Below are 21,784 nucleotides of genomic sequence, written 5' to 3'. Positions count from 1 at the left end.
AAAAGCAGCTATTTATGTTGGTGAATTACAAAAGTTATATAAACAAATACAAAACTTTCTACAGCTTTATGAAATAATTCAGTAATACTCTTTAAAAATCCAATAATATCAATACAATGATTCATAAATCCAATATTTGCATTTATTTAAAAGTAACAGCTACGTTTAGATAATAAGTTGAATTTTTAAATGTATTTTCAGTCTGTATCTCAATAACATATCTATTGTTACCACATATTACAGACACGCTTGCACAACAAGCGTCACTTCCGCCACACAAATGACTGTGCAGTTCTCCCACCATAGCGGCACTGTGACCCCCACCACTCGCAGGCTCAAATAAAAGAACACATACAAGAGTAAATTTTCAATTTATCGACAACCATCACCTGGAGAAGACCAAGAAGAAGAAGAAGGTGGAAGAAGACAGAAGAAGTTTTCTGGCCGCCTCAACAAGGGACCTCCCAGGGGATACCAACATCCACATGGAGCAGCAGGCCTGGCCAGCCCGCCAAGGGAACCACTGGACACGGACGCTACCTTCCCGCTCCAGCTTACCAAGCTTCAATCGCCCTGGCTGGTAGACTCAGCACCAGGAGCCGGCCCAGTGTGGGATCGCTCAAGGAGAACCGCCTTGGCCAAAGACGACCAATGCTGACCTGACACTGCTCTGGGCTCTAGGAGCCACCACTGCCACACTGTGGTGGGGACCCAACTGCTGCTGAGGGGAAGTCCAGTCTGATTTCACTGGACGAGCTGCAACTCACCAACTACAGCCAAGTCGACTTCGCTGGGGACCAGCTTCCAGACCCAACAGCTCTCCTCAGAGGTAACACAAAAACAGCCCTTTTCAGGGCCACCACAAAGTTTAAAATTACAACGTGCTGTCAAAGCCATTTGGCGACAACAACAGCCCTTTTCAGCGCTACCATGAGGTTATAAGGCACCACTTGGCTGTCAAAGCCATTTGGCGACACTATATAAAATGCACAAAGACAGATCAATTACTTCAAATCAATTAAATTTTGACTGGGATGTTAGTAAACAGAATCAAGAATAACTAGTTATGTTGCATGTACCCTACAGTAAAAAGCAAAATTTTTTTTTCTGCATAAAAAAATTTTAAGGAAAAGGACATACATGGCAGATTTATTTAATAATATTAATTCTTACAAAATTTCAGTATTATGGAACAACCAAGGATCTGGCAGATAGTTAATAAGACCAGTAGAAATTTTACTACACTATAGTATATTACCAGGTATAGCTTATTACACTAGACCAAAACAAATTATCAACTTTTTCAGAAAAATTTGTATTTTTCACTTCTACCTTACATCATAAAAAAAAAACTGGTAATAAAGCTGAAACTTCCCAACACTGAATAAAGGTTAAAATATAATGCTTTTCTCAGTGATAAATTTGAAAATTAACTTTTGGGTCTAACTTATTTACTTAAATACTTTTCTGAATAATAAATATGAAAACTACTATTAACTTTTAGACCTCACTTATATTTACTTAATAATTTTTTTAACTTATTGAAAATGTAAAAAAAGACTCTAGAATGATTTGTTAAATAAGTAAATTATTAAAAACTACTTTATAATTATCTCTTCTCCTCCTCAGACCCAAGGGAAAGTGTGGCCTTCCAGTTCTTAAACCACTATTTGTTTAAATTTCTTCTCTAAGTACTAAAAAATTTTTAATTCTGAAATTTTAATTATTTTATTTTTAAGGAGAGAAGGGATAAAGGTAACTTTTTCAAATGTTTTTTAAACTACTACTAATAGTTTTTAAAGGTTTCCAGTAAACTACATACCAAACTGCACCTGGGTTGAGATAGTAGTCATAGTTCCTAAAGAGGTGACCCCACTCATTAGAGCCAACCATGGTCATATTTTATATTAATTTTTTAAGTTCCCTGAAAGTGGAAAAAATTTTTAAAAACATTTACATACTACTAACAGTCTTCAAAAGTTCGCCAGTAAAGTTTTAATCAAAATGTAGCAACCTCAAAACAAAATACATGAGTTAAAGAATTATCCCTTCCCTTGCCTGATTTTCATAAAAAATTAAAAGCATCAATATCCCATTAACAGTTACCACACTGAATTTCATGCTCATATATTTGGAGACAATTGAGAGATATTAAGAAAAACAAAATCCAAATAAAGACTGGACATCCAAATTTTTTTTCCATTACAATATGTTCCCTATATATTGCATTCTATAACTAAAAAAATGGAATACCTAAGTAAATAATATCTATCTAAATAATAACTATCTAACAATAGATTAACAGCAGCAGAGAAATTCATTGTGTTTCAATGACTGCGGTTGAAACATCTATCTTTATAACTGAATTATGCTTTTATGTAATCTATGGTAAAAAAAAATCCATTGTGAAGAAGCACAGGTCTGCAAAAATACTCAACAGAGATCATAAAAAAGCAGTGAGCGAAATAATTTTTTATTAATTTTAACAAAATTATTATATTTTGCTGGTAGGATGTAATTTGTTAAATTATTCATCATTAAAAATATTTTAACTGATAAAAATAAAACTGCAACACAGCATCAAAAACTAAATGAAGAAACATACTCTATACAAAAGAAATTAGCACAAATACAAATACCATAATTTTAATACCACAGCGCTGATACTCATCAACATCAAATATAATCATGATAAATTTCATAACATCTAATAGAAGAAGTAGAATTCTCACCTGCCAACTCATTGCTCTTTCAGTGAGGCATTGTAAAGCTTCACCTTCTGGAAGACGGACTGGTAACTTCTGGAGAGTGACAAGCAATGAGACTATGGTTTCAAGTTTTGGTCTACGAGAACGTAAGCAGACTGGACATAGAAATTTAATTTCATTTAATGGAAATCTACCTCTGCCAATTTCTTTCATAAGAGGAACACATGAACCTGAACAAAAGTACAAAAAATTTAGAAAAAAGAAACAATACTGTTAACTATACAGTATCTGTTGGGGTAATTCCTTTCCAGGAAAATGTCATATTCACAAAAAATAAAATAAAATAAAATGCACATGGTTTTGTGGAAAAGTTATGTGGTAGAAATACTGGAAATACAGCTTCTTGGATCTAATCAATCTACTTGAACCTTAGTGAATTTAAACTGCCTAATAACACTGCATATAACCTCCTGTGTGGACTTCCTATTTCAAGATATTTAATTAATTATGCCATGTAATGTTCAAATAATGTTATTCCAAAAACCAGTTGTCATAACCTTTCCAGCTGATGCAACAATGTTTGTCTTCTTTGGAACAAATCCCCAGCTTCTACTCATTCATCCTATTGGTCTTTCAATTTTATTAAGTAGTGTTGAATCTATGTATCATTGAAAGTGATGAACTGAGACAGAAATTCATTTGCATTATGTTTAAACAGCTTTAAACAATGTAAAGAGAATGTTATACAATTGTGTTTTTGATCAATTATAAGTAAACGCAATGTCCATCATGCTAATAATATTTTTACATGGAAATGTTTGTATAAGATGTTTAATCACACATATACTTATTCAACATTCTTTAAAAATACTATCATAGATCTTTATAATTTCTGATGTTAATTAACTCATTACACATCTACTGTGTTCTTTTATGTTAGTACGACCACATTTGAATTTTGAATTCACCACATCAAAAATCAATGGCGCAGTCATCAAAAAGCAATACTGTTGTTCTGATATATCTTAACCCTTAAAAAAACAAATATTTAATCTCTGTGAATTACTAGGTTTCCATTTTTTTTTTTAAACCAAGGTTAATTTATTTCAACAGCTGATAAATTAAACAGTTGAAATAATTAATTGAATATCATGAAGTTCTGGCTGAAATAATGTAAAGGTCAGTACTTATCAACTATCATACAAGTTATTCAATTATTAATTCTGCAATCTGCTGCAATTCTAGTTATATTGTTATATTCCTGTATTAGTGTTATTGTGTATTATTGTTATATTCCTGTTGTAAATCATTAACAAGAGAAAACATTAACCAAATCATTAACCAAAAGTATAGAAAAAGAAAAAATGGTAACTTATATTTATACAGAATATTTTTGCTTCAGATTTTCACATTTTAAAATCTAGTAAATTAGACTGATCAGGAACTACAGTTCTACAATCTAGATACAGTTTAGTGTGGGATTTGTAACAAACTAAAATTAAATTCAACTCAATATTTAGATAAATCAGGCGATTTTTATTGCAGTATCAGTCACATCTCTGAGTTTATGACAAAAGAAAAAACTGTAATTAAAATGTAAATAAAACTACAATTGCACACTCATGGACAGCCTCTTATACTAACACCGATGCTTTATGATTTAAATTAAAAAATATTTAACATGTAGGCCAGAAATCCAAGTCACATTTCTCAAACATACTGATGTAAATTCTTAGTTTTTTCCATTTGCTAAGTTCAAATGTACGAAGAGTACAACATTCCCATATACATTGTGAAAATAAAATAATACTTGCATTACTTCTCAAATTATTTCTTTTAAAGTATTAAATATATAAAAAGAATTTCAATAACTGACTTCATACTTTCAACAAACCAAACGAGTCTTGTTACAAATCAATTAGGAGCAATGTTGTACTGTACTAAACTAAGACTGAAAAATGATAACAAAACAAGTTACTTACTGTGGAACCAATCACGACAAAGTACACATTCCAACATAAAACCAAACGCAGCCCGCTTGCATATACAATATCTAGTCTCAGGTGTATTATTTATTCTTTTATGAACATTCTTCAGCCTCAGGTTGGTCATAATCTCCTTTTCATTTTGCTCTGCTCTCTGTCAAAATGAGAACATGGATAAATAACAAATAATATAAGAACTACATTTAAGTGTTGACAGAAAGATGCTTACTGAAAGGGTACTACCATATAAACATGAAAAGTATGTTCTAATATTCAAACTTTCAACTTTGTACATCAATTTAATGCAGCACAATTTCATATTTTGAAAACATTATATTATAGTATGAAAAAATCACATGAATTATTATCAGAATCATCATCCAGTTCCTAAAACTTTACTCTGTCATCATACGTAGGTAAAGTGTAGTACCACATATTTTTGCAGCCGGTAAAGACTTGTAAGCTTAAATATATTAAAAGTTTTTATCAAGTTTGGACAATATTACCTGCAAGTAACAAATTAGACTAAAATACACTAAAATAGTCATTTAATAAATCAAATTTGATAATTTAGTAGAAACCTTGATTTTTTAAATTCTGCCTTCTACCACTCATGGTTTACGTAACTACAGAAATTTATTTCTTTTTCAAAAAATAATTCAATGAAGTCAATTTTTGCAGAGTGCACACATTGCTTTGCAATATATTGTAAAATATTTTCAAGAAAAATTTTAACACTATTCTAACAATGAAAGTTTTAGTTAGGTGAAAAGCCTCATTATTTTCAAGTAATTGAAATATATTCAAATAAATGGTATCTACATAAAAAGGTATAATTTTCATTATATTTTTTTAACAAAAACCAGATGCACTATTTTAACCCATAACTTGAAGACCTCTTTGAAAATCCAAAATAGTAGTTGTACTTATTAATAATAATCTAACTATAGGCAATAAGTTTTATTCACTGAAACTAATAATTAAGATAACCAATCACGACTCTATATTGAATCTATAACTTACTGCTGAAGTAAGTTATAGATTCAAACATCATAGAACCCAGTGATAGAAAATAACTCAAGGCCATTGATAGAAGGTCAATAAATTGGGTTTCAACTCTTATTATTACAGTCACCACCAAGTAACGGTAAGCTTCGAGTGGTGACAATTACTGCCCAACATAAAACCATGTTCCTCACTCTTAGTAATCGCCCTTACCAAATAATTGTTCTATTTTTGACAAATGAATGCAACAATTCTGAAATGAAATACAGTCGACTAATTCTGTACTGTACATTGTAAAATGAAATAACGAATGACAAATATATTATCTGTTGCTAATTGCAAGCTAAATATTGTGATAATTGTCACTATTATCACTATCGCTACATAAAGAGATACTGAAGGATTCTGTCAGAGAACCTATTAACAAATCTTGGCTGCAATATTCACCTTCAATTTTTTTAAACTTTTTACAGTAAGGTTTCCAGTGTTCATTGCTCATCGAATTCATTTTAGCTTCACAGAGTTTCTGCACTTCTAACATCTTAAATGTTGTATTATGGCTCGCAACATGTCGTTTTACCTCTGACCATACCATTTTTATTGGATTTAAATCAGGATGGTAAAGTGGAAGCCGCAGAACTTGACGCCCACTTCTTTCCAACAATTTGTCAAATTGGTATAGTTTTCTCTTACTTTTGTTCAACTTAATTAGTTCATACAACTGTGGTTTAAGCATTTGAGAAGAGAATGGAATATGATGCTTCTAAAGCCAAACAGTCATGTCTAGTTTCTTGCTTGATGAATCTAGAAGTTTTTCAGAAAGGATATTATGATCTGGAGCATTCAGGAGGAAGGTTAGGAACTAATTTTTCTTTAGCCCATTTTAAATAATAATTTTTAGTATTCATGCTATCATGATAGTCACTACTTTTTGATTTGACTGTCAAAGTTAACACTGCATTTGATATAAAGCCCATTTCATCTTCAGCATGAATTATAATTAAGCGTTCACCTTTACTTACTGGTAAATGAACTCCTGCATCGCTGTTGTCAGCCCATGATTTTGCCATTGAATGAAATGATAAAACATAAGATTCATATAAGTATACAATAGCCCAGTTACATTTTCTAAAATCACTTATTGCCTGCAAATATGAAATCCTTTTATGCCTAATATCATATTTTCAACTAAAATTTTCCTTTCATTTTCTGTTTTGCGCCACTTAAAACACAATTATTTCAAAATTCTTGTTAAACTAGTTTCACTGCCGTTAAAATTAATTTTAATTTTCAATTCTTTAGAGTTTTTTAACTGTTGGCAGCTCCCCTATCTTTGAGTGAAATTCATTCACAGTTCACCTAACCATACCTTAATCAAAATCATCTGATCTGGTAATTGATTTAGAATATTTACTTTTATTTTTTGGGGTGATGAACAAACATTCTGGCCCCTTGGATCAAAGAAGTTCTATTTTTCTTTTCTTAGGCTTTGAATCTGAGTCCTGGAAATGCCATAGAAAGCTGCAGTTCTCTCTTTTGTATAGCAATTAAATGCTAGTCATTTTTTAATTTTCCTACAGCTGAAGATTTTTTCTTCATGAGATTAATCATACACATTGTTTACAATTTCACGCGCCTGTCTTCAAAGTTTTTTACCTTTCACAACAGACTTAAATTCAGCCATACCTATTCACATGTGAACGAACTACTTTAAAATGTTTGAACCACAAACCATCATAAAAACGTTTTACAAAATATTGTATTGTACATTAATTATGTAACAAAATACACGACACATGCCAAAAGAACCATACCAAGTGGCAGAACCATAGAACTGAAGTTTATATACATGGAAAAGCAAAAGAGAAACTAAAATAATTGTTTTGTATTTGAAACATGATGTCACATTCTTAATACTGTAAACACACAAAAATACATTGCTTTATAAACAACAGTTGCATCATGTTTATGCTACTAAGAGATGATGAATCATGGTAAAAATTAATTTCAGATACCTTAAATGCAGCTACAACTTCAGGAGGATCAACAGTTCCAGTTAATTTTACACCAGCAATAACAGGACAATGTGGCTGTACAGGTTCTCGATTACATGCACTGCGCCTTTTTGTTTTGTATGTATTCACACCAACCTCTATTCTGGGAGAAAGTGTCTATATAAAACATAAATAAAGAAAACATATTTATACTTGAAACTGAAAAAAATAAATACATATAAATTTTAACATTATAACACACAGATGTGTATAGAATTCATCCGCACACACTAATCATTCATACAGATTAATCATAAATATTATCATTTACCTAACTGAATTGGCAGACTGGTCAAAAAATATTCTCCAGCACAGGGATGTAACATGAAGTTAATCAATGTTTTTGACTATTCATTTTTTTCTAACCTCCTTACATGATATCATTAAAAAAATTTAACTCAAAAAACTGCTGTATGTATATAAATGTATGATTATGATATTAAAAAAACATTTTTTAAGCCAGAGATGTTAAAAACAACATTTTTAGGCTAGAATAATTTTTAGAAAAAAACAAAATGCTGAAATGTTGGTTTTATGTAAACATTTTCATGCACATTTGTTGTAAAAATTCTATATTCTATAATAGATTATTAAATAAATACATTTTGCCAAGCAAATTCAAACATATCCAGTTCTTCCAAACAGACTAGCATGCTACGTGGCAGTAATTTCATGTTGTATATAAAAGTCTAAGAACAGAAAAGTTCAAGAAAGAGCTAATGAGCGACAGTAATATATAGGACTAACTGAGGATAAAAATTAGCAGATTAAGGACAAAGGAAAAGAATTGATGATTTCAAAGGATATTATACAGCTATTTGAATTGAACACAACTTTGAAAAATTTAAACAATAAGGTATAGAAATTGATATGAATAAAGGTATATATAGTAATTGATGATATACTGCTTGAATTACTATGCCGGGTAAGAGAGATAGAAATAAATAGACTACAAATACAGAAAAATTGTTGAGAGAGAAGTATCTTTCATTTTCTATAGAAGTAAAATATTTTACTATCAGCCTAACTTATCATATTTCTAAACTATTAACTGTGATAATTTATAGAAGAATAAAACAAGAGGAAGAAAAATATGTGGTAGAGAAAACCAGTTTAGTTTCAGAAAAAGAATATGGAAGCAAGAAGCAATTTTAATCCTCAAATTAATTTTAGAAGAAAAGTTAAATAAAAACAATGCTGTGAATAGTGACACTTGTAGATCTTGAAAAAAGCAAGATCTACAAGTGTCAATATTCATATCTTGAAGAAGAATTTTGATTAATTTAAAAAATTGCTACTGAGATATACAGAGAAGAGTTATTCACAATTTGTAAAAGAAAAACATAGTTAAAATAAAGAGAAAAATATAAAAAACATACTGCAATGCAGAAAACATTAATAAGTAGCCTGTTCTCTTTACTTTTTAAATTAGGTAAATTAAAGATGGATAAAACATAAAAGAAAGAGAATCAAAGTACAAGGGTAAAAATTATAATAATGTGACTGGTGATATATATATATATATATATACATGGCTGAAACTAAGGATGAATTAGAATAATTATGAAAGATATAAATTTATTACTGGAGGAAGAATAAAATTGGAAATTAAAGAACAGTAAAACATGTAATCAAATGCAATAAAAATGACAATAAGAATGAAATATACAGGCAAAACATTGTTTTAATCCTACCTTAAAATAAAATATTGTTTTATTTTCAACTGTATACAATTTCATGTTCATGATATAATTAACAAAGTGAAATTACAAAAAATGCACAAAATAAATGTTAAAACCAGGCTAACACAAACCAGTTTTTATGCAGAAAAAATCTGCTGATATCCAACACAGATTTACGAATTAAAAAGAGGTTTAAAAATATGCTTGTAAGAAATTAAGTGTTATACAGTAGTGAAAAATAAATAAAGGGAAGCCAAAAAAAGAAGACGCTTTTGAAATTTAATGTTGAAGAAGAATGCTGAAAAATAGAAGGGTTGATTAAAGTACAGAAGTAAGAGGTTTTAAACAAAATTATAAAAGAGAAGTTTGTGGCAAAACATTGTAAAAAAGGACAAGGCTGAAAGTCATGCACTAAGCAGCCAGGATTCCAAGAATAATGAATCAGGATCTAGAAAAGATTGCAAAGGTAAAAACAGTAAAGGGAGAAAAAGATTAGAATCCATGAAAAGGATAATGAAGGTGTACAATGTAAAGGGGTACGTTGAAGCTCAAAGATTGGACAGAATAAAATAGAACAGAGAAGTGCATCAAATGATGGATTCAAGAATCACAGAATAAATTCATGTTACTGTATTTTAATGCAGCACATTAACTTACTTATAAGATATTTCACTTTTACGACAGACAGTCTTATACAAGGTGTTCTATTTTATTGTTCAATATTACACCACAATTCACATACAAAAACAATCTGCAAAAAAAATCTTGCCTTATGACAAAAATAAAAAGTTTTTGAATGTATGTAAATCACAATCCAATATTTTCATTCATTTATTAATTTCAATATAAAATGCCTATCTAATAATGTTCTAAATATCATATAGACCACAAATCACTTATAAAAACAATCCATTTACATGAATTGCAACTAACTTATAAATACATGTTACTAAATAACTTATTAATTAATTACCTCCATTAAATTATGCTGTGAACTTTTTAAAAGAAAGGTTCTTGCAGCTCTTTCTTTCCACACTTTAGCACTATTAAGCTGTGCTTCTAATCTTGGGAGCATTTCCAAGTGCACCAGTATCAACTGTCCTTTAGTAACAAGTTCTTCTAAGAGATCAATATATGGATCATTTGGATAATTCTGTACAATAAAAGAAATAATATACAAGTATGTAACTTACAATAATAGCATAAAGATCAAAGCCACATTTACTAACTGCTAAAAGACTTTTAAACTACTAAAGACCTATAAATGCACAGCTACAACTACGCATTTTCAGAAGCAGTTTTCCTTTTGAGCAAAGGAATTGTGTGGCAGAACATATCTCACTTGGCAAGACATTGATACAGCCCCTTTTAAAGAAGACTATTAACACAATTACTGTGACTTAGGCTTGGTAAAGTCTATACATTATGCAGAACCTATCAGGTCCAAAAGTGCTAGTAACTGTAAAAAAAAGGATGTATTCTTATTAACCAATTATCTTTACTTTCTAAATGTGCCCCTTGCCAGTAGACTGATTTTCCTTCCTTCCTTGTGGTGACTTTCTTTTGATGATCCACTCAATCCACACTATCAAAACTTTTAAAAAATGTAAAAAGTCTGAAGTCGGATTTGGTGGATATGTTACAAATATTTACCATAATTTACAAATCAGCACTACAATGCTGATGATGAACGTCCCATCAAAACTGATTTAAATACACAACCATATTTTCTTTCTTTTTTCAATGAATATAAATAATTATACTCTTTATATGATTAAATTCAATAAGTTACTACTATAAATATATATCTCCTTTGGCATCTACTAATGAGCTATTTAAAAGAATGAAAGGACGTTATGACAAACTTATAGATACAGTTAATTTATGAAGCAAAATAACTTATTAGATACTTCCATTAAACTATGCTGTGGATTTTCTAAAAGAAAGGTTTATACAGCCGTTTTATTCCACAAAAGTCTTTATATTAAATGATGAAAAGAAAACCATATTATTTATTAATTGAGAGTGTTTTTTTGTAAAGCTTTTATGCAGGGTGATTCACGAAGACTGTAACAAACTTTTAGGACATGTTCTACAGGGGAAAATGAAAAAAAGTTCATATAAACATAGGTTTAGAAATACTTCATTAGCAAATGTCGGCTGGCAAAAGATTTTGCCCTGATTTTTATGCATTTAGTAAAATTAAGCCGAAGTCTAGTTCTTCAGACATAAATTAACAGGTAGATTTAGTGATTTTATATGAAATCTGACCTGAAAAATTGAAAAAGACTTGGTCTTGGAATTATACTTTTAATAGTTTTCAAGGTGGAGGTAAGAGTCAAAATAAGAGTTGAAAAACGCTCCACATTTAGCGTAAAATAACTTATTTAAATGGGCAATAGATATACAAAAGTTTTAAACAAAAATTGCAGAGAATTAGATTCTGAGTAAAATAATATGAATAAGATCCACAGAAACTAATTACCAATGTAAGAATTTTGAAGTTTATTATGAACAGAACATATCAAAACATGGCAATTTAAAGTAAAATGTAAAATTTATAACAATATTTTTTTTTAATTGTCATTAAGAATTATCTTGATTACCTTACTCTCAACTATCATACTGAATGTAGATATAGTTCTGGAACTACATTAGCGCAATCTCAAATATAAATTTAGTCCAAAACTATTAATGATCTTGTTTCTTTCCTTATAAAATTATGAAGTCCTACATTTTTACATCATAATAGGTGATAATTTCTTCCATAAAACCTTTATAATTCATCATTTGTTTGCAGTTTATTACTTTTTCACGTGTCATACACATTTTTTTGTTTTTTTTATCATATAGTTTATGACTTAAATCCAGTTTTTTTAAAATATATTTTAATGAACATAATATACTGTACAAGAAAATTTAACTGTATATGTAGGCATATACTTTTGTCTTCAAGTACATTTAAGAAATACATTTAAGAAACCTATAACTAATGAATTTTTTAATAACTTTCAACAGTGATCAGGTAGAGAAAGATTGGACAATGTTCTATATGGAATCACAGATACAAATAAAAGTTGACTAACTATATGGGCTCTTAAGAAAAATACTCTTAAAAATTAACATAGTTTTAGACAATTTTCATAACTGAGCAAGTACAGCTGTACTTTACGAATTGTGCTCTTCATTCACTAGCTATATCAAATTCTTCCTAATTTTTTTTTTTGGACCATCTAAGGATCATGATGAATTGCATTCAATTTCCTATCCTTCCAATATTTAATCAATCTTTCTCAGTGATTCTTTCTTCTTTCTTTCTTTCTTTCTTTCTTTCTTTCTTTCTTTCTTTCTTAAAAGCTAGGCTTTTTAAGATGTTATGACATTAAGCAAGGCTTTTTAAGATGTTTTCCCCTGGAAACTTGACTTCTGAAATCAACTTTCTGAAAACAGTTCTTTCCAGTATACGTTCTTTAATACCTTAAGCAGTTAAGATCCTTCTTGACTTCTTGAAACCATTTAGTTTTAGTTTTCCTGTTTTCAAAAAAGTTAAATATTTGTTTTGTTAATCTACTGTTTTACATTCTATACAGAAGTCTGTAAAATTTTAGTCTTCTTTTCCTCAAAAGATCTCAATTCTCTCCCAATTTTTGTAAAGATCTTCTTTTCTAAGTTTATAGATTCCTTCCTCTAGAATCAGACCATACATTTTTCTTCCGACTTTTCCAATTCTTTTTTTGTAAAGAAAATCAAGCTTTCAGATCTGATATTGATTTTGTATTACAAATTTGTGCTGTTACATGGTAGGCTTTTTCCAATTGTACTCTTGCTTTCATGCCTTCTACTTCTAGAACATTAGAAGTGATTACTTCTCCAAGGTATTTAAATTTTGTTTTTTTTTTTTTTATTAAAAAAAATAATTATAATAACCTAAGTAAAGTCTAGTATACATAATAATCAATATTACAGAAACTAGATTAATTATTAATAATCAATAAAATAAAACTTACCATAATAACTTTCAATCTAGAATTCCATTCTTTGCCTTTCTTTAAATTATCTTTTATGGCATTTTTACTAGGTAAGAATGCTTTAATATCATCAGCTTCATTCAAAATATTCTCCAAATGTGAAATACTCTGTCTTGTCCTGCAAAAAAAATATCACTTTTAAAAATGATACTGTCTCAATAATAAAATTTTTGTCATGATTTTTGTAATAGAAGTTAAATTTTTAGATTATAGGTTTTACAGTACAAAGAGCACATATACCTTGCATGCTTTTAATGTTAAACCAATGTTCCCTGTTAATATAGAAAAATAATTTACAAGTCAATGGCTTACAACAGCAGATAAACCAGGCCTAGGGAGCCCTGACATAAACTACTTCCAGGAGTAAATATGTACTTAAGTACATATTTTTGACATTCTGACAATCAATGAATATCAGAATTTAGTAAACAAGAATATTTTTAAAAATATGAAAATAATTATATCAAGATATATTTGTTAACTGAAACATAATAAACCTGATGATCAAAATGCTATGTGATGCGCAAGTAAATAAGTTTGATACATTATAGGAAATACAGATTTCTGCCCAGTTCATACCGAGTATTCCAACAGCATCAAGGGTCTACTAATATTTCACCTCATTTTTCCATTATAATTTCATAAACTCATAATCCCCACTCCTTGAATTTTTTTTAGTACGTAGATAATATAATAAGAACTACAGAAACCTGTAAGGAAATTGAGAGTAGTGTAATGAATTGTTGAAAGCAACTTGCTTGTTTATCATTAAAAGTACTTTCAGTAAAGCTGAACATATCTTGTGGACTGTTACAAAATGTTCCCATCTTTATTGAAAAAATCAGCCACTCTTAAGAACTGTTTCTTTTAAGTTAAGTATCTAAGATTTTCTCTTAAGAGTGACCTAAACATAATAGTATATGCAAAGAATCACATATCTGTTGTGACCTATTCTTATCTTAAATATTATTTATCAATAATATAGAAAAAAAGACTTTAGCTGTTAAAAAAAAACCTTAAAATGAGCATATGCTTATATTTTTAAAAATTATAAAAACAAGATTTTCATTGTTTAAATATACATACCTGTGATTAAGACATATCTTAGCTTTCTCTTCCCAACATTCAACTTTTTCTAAAAGTTCATGAAGTTTTGCAATTCCACATTCTATTTCATACACAGGAATTATAGAAGCACCAGCTTTTATCATATTCTGCAAATGATCAACTGTAATTTGATCACTTTTTTCCATCATTGTTTTAAAATCTTCCAACCATCTGGTTTGATCTAATTTCTAAAAAAAATAATTATATAAAACTTATCATTATTAAAAATGTAAATAACATTTTTCACATTTCCTTGTCAGATATGATGCAGAAAACCGTATCTGTCAGAAAGTGCATCCTAATACTTCATTTTAATATACTTTACATCTTTGTAATCTAAAGATTTGATACAGCTTTATGTATATATAAATTTTGAGTATAGTAATAGATTACCATTTATTTATGTAAGCTTTTCAAAAGAAATATTAAACACATATGATATTTTTCCTCAGTTTACAATTATCTTCTTAATATAGATATAACACTCACAATAATGAAGGTTATAAAAATTAGTGAAAATAATAATGTACGATCCATTTAATAATTACAACCCCTTTCAAGCTAATTGTTTCACTTTACTTAGAATATCTCAGATAACAGCATTTTAAAAATTGAAGAGTATGAAGTAAGCATAAAATGACAATGACTGAAGCCAGGTTTAATAAATCTGTTCTCATAAATCCCTGAAGTAGACCCTTTAGGAGTGGACAAAATAACCTGCTGATAAATAACCTGCTGATTATATGTGTATTTCCAATACACATACAATTCAAAGACACATTGTTAGACTTTTATTTGTATATCACTCCATATAATCTTTATTTTTCCTCCTAAAAATTATGATTAAAATATGTTTCAATTTGTATAAAGAGTGGTTCAAAATTCCACATTAATACTTCAAGGCTGATTTGGCCTTGAAGTATTAAAATAAGTTCCTCTAAACAAATGTCCAGAAACACTTTGTGTTCAAGTTATAGCTTGCATAACATTTTACCCTAATTTCTGCTTCAAGGGTAAATTGAAGTCATACTGAAATTCTTTACACGCAAATTAAAGGGCAAAGTGGCTCCATAAGTTTCTGGCTAGAAAAATTGAATAAAACAGACCCCCCCCCAGAACTGCATCTCTTCTAGTTTCTGTGAGAAATTTTGCAACCCCAGAAAATTGAGAGTAGAAAAGAGCACTTTTGGTTTGCCATAAATTAACTTCATTAAATTACCAATTAGCAAATAAAAATGTCTAACAATAATGTGTAAAGAACTTAGTTCTAATAAAATTTTTAAAAAAACAAATTAAAAAAAAAATAAATAAATAAAAAACCTTTTTAACAATAGGACTTCACAAAATTAAGGTAATTGATTGGAGGAGCAACATTCTTCAGAAACTGTAGAAACTAACAATTTGATGTAATCATGTGTGAGAGATTGAATAGTTTAATACTAGTTGGACTTAAAGGATTAAACTACCTGTGTGCAGTTCCCTGCATACCAGTGTTCATTTATTAGTGGCTAAATGAATAAAGCAATTGATTCTATAAAAATAATAACAATTAATAAGAATTACAATAAAACAGAAAATTAGTTTACCACTTTAAGTCTTGGTAATTCTGCAAACTCAATATCAAGCATGGTACCAGCGTCAATGCATTTTTCTAAATCCTTCACATCAACGATATCATCTGACAGCAACTCTTTTGCTTCCTTCTGAAAAGCTTTAGCACTATTCAGCAATTGCTTAACAGCATCTGCTTCTTTTAATTTGCATGGCAGGTTCTCAATCTCGTCATTTAACAAAGTAAGCTCTAGTACTGTGAGTTTGCTTTTTGATTCTTGGCTCAATCTAGTCCTATAATCATAAACACAGTGCACACATTTTCATACAATAAGATTAAAATAAAGAGACCTAGAATTCAAAAAATATAACAACCACAAAAGTTCAATTTAGATTATAGTAGCGCTAAAATTATATACGATGAGGAAGATATATATATCTAAATACATTTTTCACAAACACACACAATAATACTTTAACAAAGTAAGCAAAATTACAACTCTTTTGCTTCCTTCTGAAAAGCTTTAGCACTATTTAGCAATTGCTTAACAGCATCTGCTTCTTTTAATTTGCATGGCAGGTTCTCAATCTCATCATTTAACAAAGTAAGCTCTAGTACTGTGAGTTTGCTTTTTGATTCTTGGCACAATCTAGTCCTATAATCATAAACACAGTGCACACATTTTCATACAATAAGATTAAAATAAAGAGACCTAGAATACAAAAAATACAACAACCACAAAAGTTCAATTTAGATTATAGTAGCGCTAAAATTATATACGATGAGGAAGATATATATATCTAAATACATTTTTCACAAACACACACAATAATACTTTAACAAAGTAAGCAAAATGAACACAAAACACACAAGTTAACAGAATTTTTTATTATATCAAACCTAAGATGATAACAGTGATAAAAATCAGCATAAACTATATTAAAAAAGCAATTACATAATTGTTTTTTACATAAACTATGTAAAAAACAATACACTGATGCAAAATCTAAACATATAGATCTTTTCAGCAAATTCCTTCACATTTAAAACTTTACCTTTTTTTATTGTGTTGAAAGTTTCAGCATTAAACTTAAAAAAATTACATTATTTTGGAATTATGAAACAAAATCAAGTTTATCATCAATACATGTAATAACAAGTATGGTTTTTACATATTTTATAAAAAAAATTAGTGTGATACAATCATAATTACTATGTATAGCCAAATAAAAAATAAAAAAAAACAGTAATAAAACAACTAAAAAATACAAAATTTAACACCAAAACCTATTATCTTGAAATATCTTCTTTTCAAACAATAAAAAATAATATCATCTTTTCCTTAGCTTGAATGCAGACAATGTTAAATAAATTGATCCCAATATGTCAACTGTCACCAGTAACAACCTGACAACAATTTCTTTGTCTATCTACTACTGATAGAAAATGTAATAATGTTAATTACTTACTATTTGAATATAAAAACTCATTTTTAATTAAGGTCTATTTGCCATTAAAACTCATTTTTAATTAAATTTTTATTGGTCTATTTGCCCATCCGTAAATTAAAAAACTAGGAACAGATTTTAACCGTCCCTTCTGCAAATTTTTAAATATAGATTACATTAGTTTTTTAATATATACTATATAAATGTACATCTGGACTTGTTCCTACAACAGAATTTACAATTAAATTTTTTTTTTTAATTTAATTTTCTCATTTTATGTGGCACATCAAATTAGGGTTCTTTAGTTCATTAAAGGTAAGAAATATTTTTTTAAAGAACAAATAATCTGCACATATAAATCAAAGAAATATGTGATAATGCTACCCAAAGAAATATATTTGTACAGCAACTTGTGTTAAAAATTTTATTTTATCCAAAGTACCCCAATGTGAGAAATATTTGGTCAATGGAAAAACCATTTTGATATGTCAAGTCTAATATAAATCACTATTGTCATTATAGGCATTTAAAAACAAGTCATACTGCTAAAATTATTTTGTAATTCTTTATCCATTACAATCAGTGGTGAAAAATACTTATAACTGTTAATTTTTTTTTTAATGACAAACTGAACCTAATATATTTAGTTAGTTTAAAGATATCACAAAACTTTCAATCCATTTTCCAGTCATTATCAATCTGAAGATGGCTCCAAAAGTGGCAGAAAGCATTAGTTATAAAATGAAATCTTTAAATATAACATGAAATTTCCTACAATTTAACATTAAAAAATAAAACTAAAAGTTTCACATAATTTATAAAAATTACAATTCTCAGTACTGAAATTAGGTGATCAAGATATCCTCATACTGAAATTTCCCACAAATTAACAAAGTAACAGGAAACTGAAAATTTCACTTTAACAAAAAAAAACAGAATCATTCAGATGACGCATAAACAAGTTTTCTGGAGTAATTTATAAGTACCTCCTTCCTTAAAAATACTTTCAGTTTTATTAGAAACGCTGAAAATTAGATTAGTTCTCATAAATAAGATACAATTACTTCAAGTTTCAATTCATCTTTACGAATCATTTTTAGTTGAATTAATCTTCTTTGGATAGACATGAATTATGACAAAATATAAGAGAAAAAGAATGAATAATATTATGTGATAAAATAATTTGAATTAACTTTCTTTGGAAATGCATTTATTTCATATTCTTTATTCAGTTCTCCTCTTGATTAAAGATTTAATTTTTTTTAAATAACCCTAGATGAGGTTGACAACAGTCAGTTACAAGCTATCACGCATGATTAAACAAAAAATATCTTAAAAGCAAATGAAAATGTATCCATATGCTACTATCTAGTACAATATCTGAAGATATTTCAGCACATAAGCATCATAGCATTATCTCAGGATTAACAACTGATGTTCCTGGTGAATGGAAAATTTAATATTACATACAACTAATTTTTTTTAGTATTTATTGTTATTTGGCTGATCTAAAAATGATTTTTCTTTAGTCGGTCATATAATTAATTAGTTTTTTCATTTTCTTAAATTTCATCAAGTATATCATTCATATATGTAATCATTCAGATAATAGCTACAACATTTATTACAGTAAAACATTCATATTAACAACTATCAGGTTTGAATCTTGTTCAGATTTTCAAAACTTCAAATTACGCTAAAGAGAATACACACTTCTGAAAATTATTGATACTTTTATATTAATATGCATGCTGATATAACTGTTCATTTTAAAGTATTCCGCAAGTAATCAAAATATCAGCAATCTTGCTTACTAATATAATAATTGTAAGTCATGGAAAAAGTGATAAGCTGCATCCCTTACCAACTGATGTTTCCACAATACCTCAACATCTGTTAATACCAAGCAGGAAGCTGATGGATATAAAGTAAGGATACAATGACAATGGTCAAAGTTAAGCTGAATAAATCTATAGATCACTGAAATCAAAAAAATGCTGGTAGTAGTTTACCTGGATATTGTTGGCATTTATCAATGGCCAACAACCAAAGCAGCCAGTGCACTTAAATTTTTTTTTTAATGTTGTAACTCAGCTATTTACACACTAGTGTTCACAGAAAAGTCAAGTTATCTACAGTGTTTCTACTCATTCCAACTAAAAAATGCTTCTGATGATTTCAGTGATTTTCTATAATAATTTGGGCAGTCAGACCCTTTTTAAAGGAAAGTAGCTAGATTGTTTTTGTTATTTATATGCTAATAAAATTATTTATTCAACAAAAATTATGAAAACAACAGGGAACCTCAAAACAGCCCTCAAAAAAAAAAAAAAAGATTACACAAATTTAATATAAGTATAGTTCATGAAAAAGAGTTCTATAGTTCCGGTAACTACATGCAAGAAGCATTTTCCCACCATCACAAACAGTAATGATGATACTCCTAACATTCCAATTTAGAAAATTAAGTTAACAAGGTCTGCTTAATGAATACTTCCAGGCCAGTACAATGATAAATTTATTTGAAAATAAAAACAAAAGCATGATATTTAAACACATACTTATAAAGTACTATCAAAAAACAATATTACTTCTACATAATAATTCTTTATGAAAGTTGGTATTTTTAATTAGGACATTAAAATAGTTATTATATATCCTGCACTTACATAAATAAATTTATATAGCCTACTTATCCATATAAATAAAATACACTACTTCCATGTATATTGGGGCTCAGTTTCAAGCAATAGTATATATGAAAAACAAAAATAATAATTATAGTTTTATAAAAGAAATGTTACAACCCAAGCAAAGTATCAAAAAGAAAATTAAACAGTATATAAAAGAGAAACTGTATAAAACTAAGGACAAGAAGCAATTATAAAAAATAAAAATATTTGGAGTACTTAAATACATAAAAATTACAGTATGTTAATTAATTAGAAAGTTAATAGAATTCTTTAATCTGACAAATAGGATATACATTTTTATTTAAACAAAGACAGTTTCATACTGAATTAGATTATTCAGAACTAGATTTACCAGAATCAAAGCAATGTGTTTAATGAGACATAAGATGCAAATACTGATCTTTATCTGGGAATAAAATAAATAAATAAATGATAAATCTCTCAATGAGACTCCTTACATTAAAATAAAAATGATAATTTAAATAAGTACTATAAATAAGAACCAATTAAATCCTATGAAGAACTGCTATAAGAAGTATACCACATCTGCTCATTAAGGAATCCACACCTATGTATTAAATGAATCTTTTATTTTGATTGGTATGTAATAATAGATTATATGGATCATATCAGGAATGAGTAGTTGTGCAAGTCCACTGATAAAAAAGGAGCTGATACAGCCTGGATGAATCAAGGAAAATCATGGGAAAACCTTCATCAGAACAGCATCACAAAATCCACAATTGCATAAAAAATTTTAAAAATAGACATGACTAAAGTTAAAATTAATTATTTTACATAAAAATAGACGAAATAATATTATGGTAGATACAAATATACTAAATATAAAAAATAGTCCACAATTCAGATAGTATTAATGAAAATTATTTGAAGGTAGTCATATTATTTATTCAAAATAAATAATAATGATGACAAATAACTGTATATACACAAATGTACATGCACATTGACTTTGAATGGAGATAAAGAAAATTAAGAATTTAAAAAAAAGTTTTCATTGGTATTATTTAAAAAATTCATTGTCAATAAAATTTCTATTAAAAAAAATTGTTTAATTTCATTTTAAATAAACTGATGGAATGATTTTTAAATGGTGTAGTAATTTATTAAAAATGTAATGGAAGAATATGATAATTTCTCACAAACAGAAGTATTTTGTGTTTAGTTTAATGAAAAGTTAGAATTTTTGATTTACTAAATATCAGTCTATGTGATTAGTAATTAGTGGATAACCAACAATGATCTGACAGCATATTGTTTTATCTTGAAAACTTGTTTTAACATTCTGCAGGAGCACCAAGATATATTATTATTATTATTATTACTGAAACAAAAATATGGTGAAATAATGATGGCAATGATAGGCTGAAATATTTTCCATAAGTCTAAATAGTTTTTTTGTATTAAAACACGCAACACCACACACACCAACATCCTTGCACACACATGCATGCATGCTCTCTCTCTCTCTCTCTCTCTCTCTCTTTTTTCTTTCTTTCTT

General features: G+C 28.4%; 1 protein-coding gene across 2 annotated transcripts in view; it reads right to left on the bottom strand.

Annotated features, from left to right (window-relative positions):
• The window catches only part of LOC142323681 (lysine-specific demethylase 5A-like), a 180,796-nt gene that overhangs the window by 41,323 nt on the left and 117,689 nt on the right, over nt 1-21,784 (bottom strand). For both annotated transcript variants that reach the window (XM_075363776.1, XM_075363777.1), the window contains exons 17-23: nt 16,156-16,414; nt 14,549-14,757; nt 13,442-13,580; nt 10,408-10,587; nt 7,714-7,869; nt 4,691-4,847; nt 2,733-2,938 (exon numbers count right to left, since the gene is read on the bottom strand). In XM_075363776.1, coding sequence (XP_075219891.1) covers nt 2,733-2,938; nt 4,691-4,847; nt 7,714-7,869; nt 10,408-10,587; nt 13,442-13,580; nt 14,549-14,757; nt 16,156-16,414 — 1,306 coding nt within the window. The remainder of the gene's footprint in view (nt 1-2,732; nt 2,939-4,690; nt 4,848-7,713; nt 7,870-10,407; nt 10,588-13,441; nt 13,581-14,548; nt 14,758-16,155; nt 16,415-21,784) is intronic.

The sequence above is a fragment of the Lycorma delicatula genome, chromosome 4 (genome assembly GCF_047948215.1).
Source record: "Lycorma delicatula isolate Av1 chromosome 4, ASM4794821v1, whole genome shotgun sequence".
NCBI lineage: Eukaryota > Metazoa > Arthropoda > Insecta > Hemiptera > Fulgoridae > Lycorma > Lycorma delicatula.
Note: the sequence above shows the minus strand (reverse complement) of the source record. Positions and strands in the feature narration are given on the sequence as shown.